The sequence below is a fragment of the Lissotriton helveticus genome, chromosome 2_1 (genome assembly GCF_964261635.1).
Source record: "Lissotriton helveticus chromosome 2_1, aLisHel1.1, whole genome shotgun sequence".
NCBI lineage: Eukaryota > Metazoa > Chordata > Amphibia > Caudata > Salamandridae > Lissotriton > Lissotriton helveticus.
Genome location: NC_136059.1, coordinates 788,020,544 through 788,034,300, shown reverse-complemented (window position 1 = coordinate 788,034,300; position 13,757 = coordinate 788,020,544). Strand labels below are relative to the sequence as shown.

Sequence of the window (13,757 nt, the reverse complement as noted above, 5' to 3'; positions counted from 1 at the left end):
TCCGCTATCAGACCCCCTCCGGGTCTACAACGATCCATCCGCCCATTCATTACATCATTCCAGTCACCGCCCACTATCGCCAACACATTCGGGATTTCAGCCCAAACATCGAACAGCTTTTCTATAAGGGCCTCTTGCAGCGGGGGCGGGGCATACACACTACCAAAAACCGTGGGTTCATCCCCCACCATTCCCTTAATGAAAACAAATCTACCATGGGTATCTATCCATTGCGTCTCATGTACATAGGTCAATCGGCGATGTATCAGAACTGCGACCCCCTGGGACCCCCTCACAAAGCCAGCATGAAATACCTGCTGGTAACCATACTGTTGTAGGCTAAGGGTTTTGGTTCCTAGGAGGTGCGTCTCTTGTAAGAGTAGCACATCCGCCTTTTCCCTCTTCCCTAGCCACAAGACTGCGCCTCTCTTTATTTTATCAAGCATCCCCCGCACATTCCAACTCACAACACGCAGTGACGCCCGTGGAAGGCCTGTCTCGTGAATGTCAACCGCCATCGATGGGCAGATGGTTCAGGGCCCTAGGTGTCTGAGGCCACACACACACATAAAATTTCAAACGGACTCGAATGGACACTGTGCCAATACCAACTGCCCCAACCCCACCAACTCCCCCTCCAACCCCCTCCCCCCCTTCGTTCCCCCCCAACAGCCCCCCTACCCGTCCCTCGCCCCCAACCATGCCCACAACTCCCCCACCACCCCCCTCCCCATACCTCATCAACATTGAAGTACCTGTCGCGGTATAGATTATCCCCAACCTCCAACGGGAGGCTAGAGACCCACTATGCCAATGGATCCCCACCAACTACCCACCCAATCCTAGCCTACCCCTTACCCAACTAACTTTGCTAACCTCGGGGGTATGTCCGCCCTCCCTCAGGCGTCCCCCGACCCATGTTCCACCTCTATACATTCACTGTTAAGCAAAAGTTCTGGTGGTGAGTCTCTAGAATTATCTTCGCCCTCGGTACCATCATGGTCCGTCAGCAGCCATCCGGGGCCTTGCGCCAGAAAGTCACAGAGCAGCACAGGGCCTCAGGGCTTTAGAGTTTGAGTGTCAGCAGCGTTGGTGTCCTCCGTCGCCACCTCACGGGGAGGTGGGCGCTTCTGGGAACGCGATCTCCAGTTGCTCCTGCTTCGCGACCTTCGGGGAGTCCTCGGGGGTCCCGCCGTGGAAGACGAGTCAGAATCGCGGCCCGGAGGGGTATGTACTCTGATTCGGACTGTCTCATCTGTCCAAGCAAAGACCTCCTCTGGAGAGTTAAAGAACTGGGTCCGGGACTGGAATACCACTCGTAGGCGGGCCTGATAGAGCAGGGCGTATTGGATTTTAAGATCACGTAGTCGCGCTTTAGCTGCAGTAAAGGACTGTCGTTGTTGCTGCACCAGCTTAGTATAGTCTGGGAATATCAGAATTTTGTGGTTCTCGTACATTAGGGGTTCCTTTGCGCGAGCTTGTCGCAGGATAGTGTCTCGTCGTGATAGTTGAGTAGTTTGGCAATCACTGGTCGAGGGCGAGCATCCACCGGCGGCTTCGGGAGAAGTGCTCGATGCGCTCGCTCGACGACAAAGCAGCGCGAGAGGGACCCCGGGGGGAGCCACCCCTCCAGCCACTGGGTCAGGAATGCCTCCATGTTGCCTTTCTCACTGTTCTCCGGAAATCCCACGAACCGCAGGTTATTCCTCCGGGCCCGCCCTTCCGCATCTTCCGCATCCTCAGCCCGGAGCGCAAGTCCCTTCTGAATCCCTTCCATGGTGGCCACTTTCTTCTTAAGAATCGCCACATCATCTTCCACCCCTGTGATTCTGGTTTCAGTTTCAGTGATACGGGCAACAGCATTACGCAAATCCTGTCGGAGTAAGGTGACATCAGCCCCAACAGCCCCAATTTTTGCGTCCAGCATGTCTCTAGATTGCTTTATAGCTGCCATAAGGGCCGCATTATCCAGTCCCGGTCCCTGTTGACCTCCGGAGGCCCCCGCTCCACCATTCGGCCCTGTGAATTTGTCCATATGGCCCTGTTTCGTGGTGCCGCCACTGTTGCCGCCCCTCGTCATGGTGAGCCTCGGGCGCGAGTATAGAGTTCAATCTGGCCCTGGGGGTGTCAGGCAGGCGCTCTCTCCGCCCCGGGCGGGGACTACCGATAGGATCTCCTCCGCTCCCTCGAGTTTTGTGGGGGGTCACGTCCTAGCTTCCCAGGGGGCCGGAGTGTCTATGGGCAGTGTTTCAGCATCTCACTCCACCACGGCGACACCCCCAACTATTGGCGCCTTTACCAACATTATGTCCCCCAGCGCCAGACACACACACCCGGCCTCCGTCCAAGATCTAATGGCCGTTCAAATAGCGGTGTGGACCCCCGACGGGGGGTGCAACACTAAGTCGTGGAGGCTCGCGCGCCCAGCCAACCCCAGGGCCAGCAGGAGACAATCCGACCTCCCCATCACTGTTCCAAGCGTCGTCGTCCAGACCACGGACCGAGCCCTGATGTCGGCTATTCACTCGCAGTCCCGAAGGGAGGGGTCTACCCGCGGCCCGACTTAGCCGCCGAACGAGGGCACCCATATGTGTATTGCAGCGGTCCACCGACCGAACTGGGCTCACACCAAGCCACCACCTGCAGCAGCAACACACCTCGTCTCGATGTCCAGATCCCTGCCGTGGTGGGGTGGGGGGGGTTTGACGTGTGGGGGTGGAGAAAGCAGGAGCCCCCCCAAGACTCCCGGGCTACTGGGCTCATGCGGTCCGACTTTCTGAGGGAGTTTCCCCTCCCCCCTCAAAGCCGCTCGCCTCGCTATGGCAGCTTACCCCGCATCCGCTGGTGTCCCAACTCCAGGGCGACGCCGGGACCCCTCCGCAGTCCCTTGCTGTGTGTCGTTCCTCGGCCGGGGTCCTCGGCTCCAAGTCGTCTGTGGCAGAAAATGGGAGCGGGCACACCTCACTCCGCCGACCCCAGCGCCGCCGCACTTCCGGCCGGACCCCACCAAACTCGAGGTCTCAAACAGTTTCCGAGGTCTGTTTTTGGCGTTATCCAGTTCCGATCTGATAAATTCCTTTTTTGAATTGATGATCTTTTTATTATATTCCTTTCGGATCCTTCTGAGGGATTTCCGCTCCGGGGAGGACGGGTGTTGTCTCCATTTTCTTTCTGCAGGTCTCAATTTTCGCCTATCTTCGTTCAATATTCCGTTGAACCATGGATTTTTAGTCTTCTCCGATACTCTTTTCAATTTGAATGGTAAAGTGGAGTTGACTATTTGCGATATTGTGGTCGTGTAGTGGTTCGTTAGATCCGTCACATTCTGCACGTTGTCAGGTAGGACGAGGTCTTTTTTGCAACTTTCCCTTAGCAGATCCATGTTTGAATCTGTGGTTTCACGTATCCATCTTTCATTTTGCTAGGTTGGGTGGTTTTTATCTTCTCCCTTGATGGTATCAAGAATGTTATGGCGTGGTGATCTGACCAGTCACATGGTACTATTGAGAGGATTGAGATGTCATTATTCTTTGAAATAATCCAGTCTAGTGTTGCTCCTTTTTCGTGTGTAGGTTCCAGACAGGCTTGTGATAATTTTAGCTCTGTAAGAAAATCTTTAAAGGCGTTGACCGGTTTGTCGTTGTTGTCGTTCCAGTGTAGATTAAAATCACCTAGAAATATATTATTGATGTCTTTGCTAGAGTTGGCAGTGATGATCTCCATTAGTTGGTCTATGAAGTTCATATCATTTCCCGGTGGGTGATATATGGCATGTAGGTTGCAGATCTGTTTGTTAGCCGATCTTATATGGAGCCCAAGGTATTCGCATGATTCGAGAGGGTCTGATTGAAATTGGCCAATTTCTAAGTTTGATCTGTAGATACAAGCAATACCACCTCCTGACTTTTTTTGTCTGTCAAGCCTCATTATGTTATAGTGCGGGGGCACCAGCAGGTCTAAGATTGGGGACGAGGATTCAGATAGCCATGTTTCGGTAAGGATAGTAACGTCTATTCCCTGATTGATAATGATATCGTCTATGTCAGACGCATGTTTCGTTGCCGATCGGCAGTTGAGCAATAGGCATTTTAAAGATTTTTCTGTTTCAGCTGTGATCCTATTAGACGTATCGGTGGTTAGTTGGATTTGTTGTAGGTTGTTGAGATTGGGTTTCCTTCCATTTCTCGTGGATGTTCCGTTTGCGTCAATCGGTACTTTTTCAATTGCCTGCCCCTTATTGGGGTCCGTCTGTTCATACTCCCTGAGTAGTGCTAGTATCTCTGCTTCTGATAGAGAGTTTTGATTCCTTTTTGGTCTGTTTTGTCTGGTTGTCAGTGGCATCGCTCTCTTCTTGCTTTTGTCTTCGGATGTGTTCAATAGTTGTTTGATGTGTTCTATTTCCGTGTGAGCTTTTTTTGTGATATCATGTAGTTTTTCTATCCCTTTCAAGGCGTTTAATAGATCCTGTGAAAAGATACTGATTTGTGTTTGGATCTCGTGAATTTTTCTCATGGTCTTAGGTGACGTGATGTGATTCTTAGTCCGTAAGTTTCGGTCTTCATGTTTACCGTTCCTGAATTTCCGTTCTGGCCCATGTCTCGTTGTCTTCTTAATTCTATCCTTAGATCGGTTTTCTCCTCGGACTATTATTGCAGGGATAGGCGTTCTGTCTAAGCTTGGTGATCCAGCGTTGTTGTTGATGTTATGTGTGTTTCGTGTTCTCTCAGTTTCATTCCTTGTCAACGTACTTTCTGTTCCGCATGAGGTTCCTGGTTGAGTAACCTGTTCCTGGAGGTCTCTGGATATAGTGCTAATTTGTTCAGATCTCCGTCGGTTACTGTTGGAATTTCTAATTGTGGCGATATTGTCGGATGAGATTGCTGGGATGGACGTTCCGTCTAAGCTTGGTGGTCCAGCGTTGTTGTTGATGTTATATGTGTTTCGTGTTTTCTCAGCTTCATTCCTTGCCATCGCACTTTCTGTTCTGCATGAGGCTCCTGGTTGAGAAACCTGTTCCTGGAGGTTTCTGGATGGAGTGCTCAGTTGCTACAAATAGGGGTTGTTAGTGTTGACAGAAGTGAAACCTGTTTCAGGTTTCCTAATGTCAAAATGGGGGAAGGAGGCTAGCTCCTCTACAAATTAAGGCTAGGTAATATGTATGTTTTTTCTCAATTTCTTTTAGCCTGTCTAAGCTGTCTGTGAAATAGCAATGAGACATTTAATTGGCTATTCAGTAATATTGTTTTAAACATTGTTAGCATTAATAAAATGAATACATATATATGTTATGTTACTGCCCATCCTGTTTGATGAAATTATGACAGGATCAGTAGTTTAGATTGTTGTTCCCTTATTTTGATCTTTAAGGGGAACTAAATGTGGGTAGTTTTTGTTCTACAAGTCTTAAGGTGAGAACACCATTATTGTAGGTTATTCTCATGCTACATAGTTTTGCAAGGGCATTGCTAGTTTTTTATTAGCTAGTCTGTGTAAATAAACTGACAGTCCTTATTAGAGCTGATGTTGCATAGTTTGGATCATGAAAAGTAAAACGCAGGGAAGATGCCCATGTGATCCTTAGCAAAAAAATATTTTAAAGGAAATGTTGTTTTATAGATAAGAAACCCTGTTAAATTAGCAGTTTTAAATTTTCCTGTTGCTCCTATAACATGAGGGCATGGTCCTAAGCATACAATGTAGGTGCTTTTATTAAGAAGAATCATTTTAGAAGTGTCTGCAGTCCTATTCAAGTAATGTAAAGTTTATGAGTAAAAGTGTAGAACATTTCCTTCTTTTTTAAGGGTTTTCAGATTAGTACCCAGGAATACACCAATGTAAGGATTTAGGGTATGTCTGTGTTGTTTTTCTCTTTTTCTCTGAGTTTAGTAAGTGAATACAGACTTCCTTGGCTGCTTGGGATTGGGTGATGTATTACTCTTGTACGTTCACCAAAGAGTTCCTTTTATACTTGCCAACAGGTCCAGGATATTTTTTTTTACTCTCTCATAAATAGATGAAAGCGGTTCTTGGGTGCCTTGCTAATATATGGGGCGTCCCAAGACTAGGAAATATTCTGAGACTATCCTCTCTGTTGATAGACTGTTTCTGTGCCTTGTCTAAAAGACCCTTTGTTCTGTCCACCAATAGATATTTGCTGCTTTACAACCATTGCCAGAGGGGCCCGGACATCAGATTCAGCCTGCGGAGTCAGCGTCAGCACCAGTCCAGCTTGAAGCCAAAGTGAAGGTAACCAGCACAGGCATTGCTGGCAACTAGGACCTCAGTGAAGGCGGAAGTCCTGTGATGTAGTGTGTACCCCTGCCACTGTCTTGGGCGAAAGACGGGGTCACAAATCAGAAAGGAGAAATTATGGATCAAGTATTTAATGCCCAGCTGAGAGTCACAGACCGACAAGAATGGCGAGGAGGTTTTGCTTGAGGTGACCCCTTTTGAAACAAGGGTTGCTTCACAGATCCTAGCATCAGGCCTCTGAATCCTGGTCCCGAAGTGAATGCAAGTTTGCTCCTTTGTTTGTTGGTCAAGAGATACCTGGTTACACTGGATGCAATGTGTGGCCCCAACGAATGAGCAGTGCGCCAGCAGAGCAATACAGGAGTTAGGGAAGGACTTGAGTTTAGGATACAGGTGCTGTGTCTCTGATGCCTGTTAGATTGAAGTGAAGAAAACTGGTGCACCGCCTGAGACACTGGACAGGATTGTTAAGAGCATTTGCCTTGGTGGGTGACAGCCCTATCTTGAAAGAAGATACTTTTCCCTTGAAACTGGACTGTGATTCTTGAGTTGCGAGTTGTGCAGCCCCACCGTGGAAACAACAAGAGCCTGCCTGTGAGGCTCAAACGGACACAGGGAGAAGACTCCCCTCTGGTTGGTTGTACAGCGGCTTCAATTTCCCCAAGGACTTCTTCTTTTTTCTTGTCAATGATGTACCCCTTTGGATGTCCCATTTTTTAGGAGGTGCATCCCTTTGCAGCTCTTCGTCCTAATTCCTGTGGCACTGTGTGGTCCTCCTGGTCCTAAATATAATTAATGTTCTAGCCCTCATAAAGGGAACAATGGAAAAGTGTACTAAAAATGTTTTTATTAGATATGTCCTGTTAGTTATTCTGAAACTGAAATGCATAGGAGCCCTGAAAATGTTTTTACTAGACTGTTTTAGGATTTCCTTAGGACTAGAACTGATAATTCTGTTTGTAATAGTGGTCATTACTCTCTACTGCTATCTGTATGTTAATTATGACCCGATGCTTTGTTCTCTTTGTATTCCTGCTTATACCTTATATATACACCTGCTTAATTAAATGTTTAGAATGGAAAATGCCCACCTAGCAATGAATTAGTGTGCAAATATTTTCTGTGTTCCTACTGGATCATAGGAATGTCTTTAGCTCACGCTAAAATGACCATCTGTTAAAGATTGGAGGGATTTGTTAGCATGAGCTGAAAGCCATTTTGTATTTCTGGCAGCCATCTTGTTTGCCATGTGCTGCCACGTGCTCGCCATGTGCTCTGTCCTCCTTCAGTGTTGACTGCTCTTGTAATCTGCCTAGAAATAAACTATATTTAGCATCTTCCACCTTCGCACATGCTCAGTTGAGCTTGCAGCTATCCTAGTTTGTAAATGTCAGGATGTGTTCACCAGAATTAGCAACTGTTAGCTCCTCCCACTTTGTTGAGCAAGCAGATCTTGTATGCCCATATTAGTCATTTTGCATGCTTACATGAGCCAGGACTGCCCCTTGGTCTTATGCTGACTATGTAACCCTAAGCATATACAAGGCCTCTGTTTTCTGTACTCCTTAGACTGCCTCATTCATTTGCTAAGGCTTCTGTGTGACATAGTCTCCCTCATCTGAGGTGAATAAATGCATTATTTTTATATTACAGCTTCTATGCCAATTTCTTCGTTGCTGGTTTAAAAGGACCAAGTATCAGTGAGACCCCTGAGAAGGTTTCTATGTTCTTCAGACGAAGACGCGACGATGGCAGCTCTCGTCGACGGGGGAAGCGACGACGAGCTTGTGGACAAGACGGGCAGTTTCTGAGGTAAAAGCTGTGCAGATAGAGTCTGACGCCCGAGAGTAAGATCTCGGGGGTGAAAAAGGTGCAGAAAGACCCTGAGGGGGAGAACTCACCCCTTTTGAGGCTGAAGGTTGAATAGTGGGCTTATCCACATGATGTTTCTTCACCACTTTAGGTTTTGGAGAAACCTTTTGATACTCACTGGTTCTCTTCAATGATGAAGAAGTCTTGACTGATGACACACTCTCCACATCTGAGAGAGGGTTCTCTGAAGTCTTCAACTTCTGTAGCCACAGAAGGAGACGCCCTTCTCTGTCCTTCAGAGTCTTCTGAGAGAAGGTTCTACATATTTTACAATCCTTTACCTGGTGTTCAGGATATATTATTAGGGTCTTCAGAATGAAGTCTCTGTTTTCCACAGGTTCCACAAGGTCTGAAGAGGGACTTCTTGGTGGTAGACATCATAAAGTTTACTTTCTGCGAAGAAATGAGAAGAAAACTGAGCTGAGCTCAGGGAGATCTGAGGGCCTGAGCCTCTGAGGAGAACATTCTAAGAGGGAGTTGGTGCCTGATTGGCTGGAGTTTGGACCAAAATATAATGTGTGATATGTTATAGAAGTGACGAGTTGTCTATCTAGAAAAACTCTATGTTTTTTTCTTTCTTATATGTATATATACTTATGTTATTACTACATTGCTATGTTATGTACCGTGGGACTCCCACTTCGACGACGGGGAATATTCAAGCATGTGAATCTATGAAAGACACCCCAATACTGGAGAACCTGACCTCCCCGCGTTGATAATCTCGCCGGGAGGTTTATTTTCCACGCTCGCGATCGGCAACTTGATGTTGCTGATCGCGATCTTGGAAAAAGTCTTGCCAGGATGTCATTTTTCTCACTTGCGGTCGCCAACTTGACGTTGAGGACCGCGAGCAAGCAAAAAATGACCGCTACTCGTCTTTGCAATGTGCTACGTGCAATTTGCGTAGTGCGAAATAGCACAAACTTCGCAAACTACATGAGCGTAGCGTAGTACTTCGCCCCGGGTTAGTAAAAATGCAGCAGGTTTGTTTTAGATCTGAAGAGTCAATGTTTCTTATCCACTTCTTAGGATTAGGAACAAACATATATGGACATGAATAGATGCTTTTGGAATCTACTTACATTGAAATAATTTTTCATTAACATATGTTAGGGATGCAATGTGTTTCTGTTTCTTACTTTCATAGATTTGTATTTTTCTGATTCAAACTTCGCATGACACATAATTACCAAAATTTGAGTCGGTTGCTTCACTGGGTGACTGTTGATTCCATTTGCTTTCTTCTTTTGATTAGGAGACTCTTGGTTTAACTTTTTACAATTAGTCTTCAGGTTTTGAGTTTGCAGCCCCACCTATCCAACACAAAATTATACCAGAGTCACATTATTACCTTAACCTATAATCAAGAAGCATTCTACCACACAATGAAGAGGCTATATTTAAAGCAGGTCTGTTTTGGAAATAAACAATTTAGCATATTCAAACTGTCTACTAGAGATTATTTGCTCATGATTCTGCAAAGCAAACTAGATCAGCTTAGCTAAAGTGCCTACATAATCCTCTTGGGAACAGAACTCTGCAAAACTGGAAAAAAAGCCCCACCACCAATTTTTGATTTAGCTCCAGTGAATTCAACTATCACGCAAGCCCACTTGAAGTGCTTCACCTTTGAGTTTAGCGTGCTCTGATGACTACTGACATGCAAAGTGTACCCTCTTTCAGCGTGGCGATGGCTACTGGCCCCTCAATCCAGACTGTGTGCTGAACGATAGTAGTGGCAGCAACTATCAGCCCAAGGGATTGTGCCTTTCCACCTGTAGCCCTGTTGGGAAAACACCCCTGGGTCTGTAATTTATGTGTTCCAATTGTGCATGTTTTATTTGGGGTGTTTATTTGGAACCAAAGCGTTGTGGCACGAGATATAGGTATTCCTGTCACTTGCTCTTTGCAGGGCATGACAGATGGCCTTCTCCTGAGACCCCGTTCCGGAAACCAGTCTAACCTGCTGGGAAGTGGAAATCTGTCTTTTGGCAAGTGCAGGTTTCTGTGAGAACAGCTGGCAATGCACCACTGCGGCCACCATCCATAAAGGTTCTGGTACAGCTTTACCTGGGACCAGTGTCGCAGAGTTAGCAAAACAAGCAGGCCGGTGGAGTTTGCACCTTCGGCAGCAGAAGCAGCAGCAGCCAATAGTAGGGCAGGGTCCTACAGATTGGAGACAGTTGCTGGGGCTCGGTCCTCGAGACAGGAGACATTTCCTTGCTGAATAAAACACAGAAAGATTGCTCCTCCCCTGTCCTGACACTGAACAGAGTCAAGATGAGAAGGGCTGGCTCTGATGCAAAGTTTGGTTTCCCCCAGGCTGTCCGCTTTCAAACTGTTCTACTGTATATGATGGGGAGGACATCGATACAAGTTGCAACTACCCAAGGAACTGGGACCAGTACAGAGACTGTCAGCAATGATGCACAGTGGTTAGATCAGAAAGAGAGGCGCGAGTTTCACTGGGAGCATTAGGAAGTTCACCGTCAGTCGTGAGCCAGCATTTATATTTCACAGGTGAGTAAGGCATAATATTGGTATGGTGCCCAAGGAAACGCGGTGTGACAGCACATTGCAGAAGGCATTGCCCCTGGGCTGGGTGGGTCAGGTAATGTTTGTCCGGCTCGTGATGTTTCCAAAAGAAAACGAACAAAAGTTACGGAGGGACAAACAACAATTGTTCATCTCAAGAGACTCCATAAAAGGGTGAGAAAAGGGATCACGTTTCTGATGTAGCCGACTCAAGTGAATCCATGATGTTAGCTATGATGAAGGAGCTGCAGAAATTCCACCAGAAGACATAATTCAAAATGTCTTGTAGTGTAGCTCCTATTTTCCCAATAGGCTCTGCGCATTGGAATAGTACCTACAGCAGTAAAGGCCTAGGCCAGACGTTAACTAGGTCTACTACTGTCGATACTAGACTTAATTTTTGGGTTTGCCAGCTAAGCTCAGAGTTCGCTAGAAACTTTCTCGAATGTTCAAGGAAGGAATTAACTCCCCTGATTAGACAAGAAGGGATTTAGTTTCTGACAACCATAGAACATGACAACTTTGCTCTCCCCTAATCAAGAGTCAATCTCAAGAGTCGTGTGAGCACAAGGCAATTATTTTACTCAGTCAGTACGTGCATTCTTAGTCTCATCAGAATGTAGAGAAAAGGAAGAGACGGGCGTGTTCAATAAAAGATGTTATTTATTGATCAGTCTCTTTTCTCGTACAAGAGAAATGGATCGATATTATTGCAATACTTATAGTTAAGTAAAGTGCATACATTAGAAGCAATAGTATAAAATAATACTGTAAAAACATTGACATGGTTTCTGAGCCATATGATGTTTAAAATGATTAAAATATATTTACATACACATATACATTTGACTAAACGTACTCAACTGGTGTTTCTAAATACGCCTACCCCGTGTACCTGACCTAAGTCTAATGCGTGGGCGGGAATAGAAAGTTACAGTTTAAGTTAAGTTTGTTTTTGCCAAGTGAATAACTAAAGAATTCTCTGTGAGGGGTTATTCAGTTCTGTACCTGGAATTTAGGATGAATGAGGAATGGTATCTCTTTCTCTGCTCTCGATATTCCAGGCTGCCTGCGAGGGCTGCCCAGAAGCGCCGGTGCTGGGTCTCTCGGCTTGAGATAGCAGCGCGTCTCTCAGCGCGTCAGGAAGGCGGGGCTGCTGCCTGCGGGGTCTGCTTCTGCTCTCGGCTTCGGCAAGTATGGCTGCTCCGTCTTGTCACCACGCGTGTGTTTGCATAGGGCAAGGTCGGCAATATTTATACCTTAAAGGTGCCGGGATTGACGTAAGGATGGACATAGGTACGTCAATAAAGATGTCATACGACTTGCTCGTTAGCACATTCTTTACTAAAATTCTCTGTGAAATCAAAACAATGGCCGCACGGATTATCCAGGTTGTCATAGGTTTGATTTGTTATGAGAACGTCGTATGCCTTATCAGGGGCTGGAGGAATGTCGCTTGTCTAATTAGATCTCAAGCGTTATGACCTAATCAGATAACACGTTCCTGTGCCGTAGTGTGACTGCGTCAGATAACGGTATCTGCATCATGGGGGATTTCTTGCCTCATGGGCTGACTGTTAGTTAACTAGCTAGGTAGTTTAACCAGAATAGGGTCAGGAATAGGGGGATCGATTCAGAACCTATAGAAATACACGACACCCACTCCACGCTAACTATGGTCATATCTACTAATCTATGCATAGTATAACATAGTACAACATACTATAGAGTATAGTGTATACCTTACCACCCCAAAATACATAAATGCATTTTGAAATTTTCAAATATACTGAAAAATTGCAGTCATATATATTGTATGCACTTAAGCTATGAATTAAATGCAAAAGTAAACACGCATTGTTATGCATTATTGCTTGTTGGTATATGAGAAATACACATGAAATGGCTCTTAATATGGCTATACAGAAAAAAAGTCAAAACCATTTCATCACATAAAATATATTGTGAACATACCAGCGGGCAGCTAAAGTCTATATAAAGTCTATAAAGTATCTAAAAAAATAGAAATCTTAGTTCTCTAGGAATAGTTTCTTACTTTAAGCAGAAGATCAGTGTCCCGGGAAAAAATATATAGAAAAATATTTTAGGGGTTTGCTGAAAAAAGTTGCTGTCCGTGAACTGGATTGTAATTGTTCATGTGACTTTATTTTTAAAGTTGAAGGCCGAATTCAGGGAACGCCGTGTGCGAGTTTACTCAAAAGTCTCTATTTCTGTTCCGGAGAGAACATCATATCATTCAGGCTTTCGAAAAAACTGTCAACAGCTTCATGGGAAAGTTCCTCTAAGTCGGAAATAGGGGTAACCATGCATTCGTGCGCATGATTGTCTCCATTGACATTCTGATTTGCATTGCTGACAGAAGGTCGTACCTGTTCGATGCTGCTTTCATCTTGAACTTCACTACTCTTCAATCGCAGTGGTGAAGATTCCAGGAATGCCGTCATCAGAATTGGCAGCCTTTGAGGGCAGCACAGTGCGTGAACCTTGGTAGGAACCAGCAGTGTATCTGCATCCACCGGCGCATCCGATTGTAGCGTCAGACAGGTGTCTAACACGCATTCTTCTCCGCATAGCAGACACCTTAGTACAGGTAAAACACACCTTTGCCACATTGGTCGAAATGATAGAAACCAAGTCATGTTCAGGTCTCTAAGCCGGGAGAGTCCCAGGATTTTTGATATCCGGTCCCGGTATCCAATGGCTAGGATCGTTTCTTCCATTGTCGTCAGAGTTTGGTCTGTGACATGGGTTGCCATAACGAAAAATAAGGACTAGGAATAGGATTCCTGCAATTAGTCCCAGGATCAGGGGAAGTCCGCCAAAAATCGAATGGACGAAATCTGGAAAAATACCCAGTATGGCTTTGAATGGTGTTAATGCCATCGAAAATACTGTCTTAAATACCTTTGAGACCCCAGTGGTATCAGAAATATTTAAGATTTCGCTCAGGATTTCCGCGAAATGTACGGGGGAATTAGTTGATAATAATGTATGTATCTCTGCAGTCGTCCTTGCGACTTGTAGATCATACGTTTCTTTTGATGACGTGAGCCTTGTAGGCGTCTGAAGAAGCA

At 45.8% G+C, this 13,757-nt stretch overlaps 1 protein-coding gene across 2 annotated transcripts in view; it reads right to left on the bottom strand.

The window, feature by feature from the left end:
* Positions 1 to 13,757, bottom strand: part of DCP2 (decapping mRNA 2) — a 356,226-nt gene that overhangs the window by 93,082 nt on the left and 249,387 nt on the right. For both annotated transcript variants that reach the window (XM_078675514.1, XM_078675513.1), the window contains exon 9: positions 9,318 to 9,440. In XM_078675514.1, coding sequence (XP_078531640.1) covers positions 9,318 to 9,440 — 123 coding nt within the window. The remainder of the gene's footprint in view (positions 1 to 9,317; positions 9,441 to 13,757) is intronic.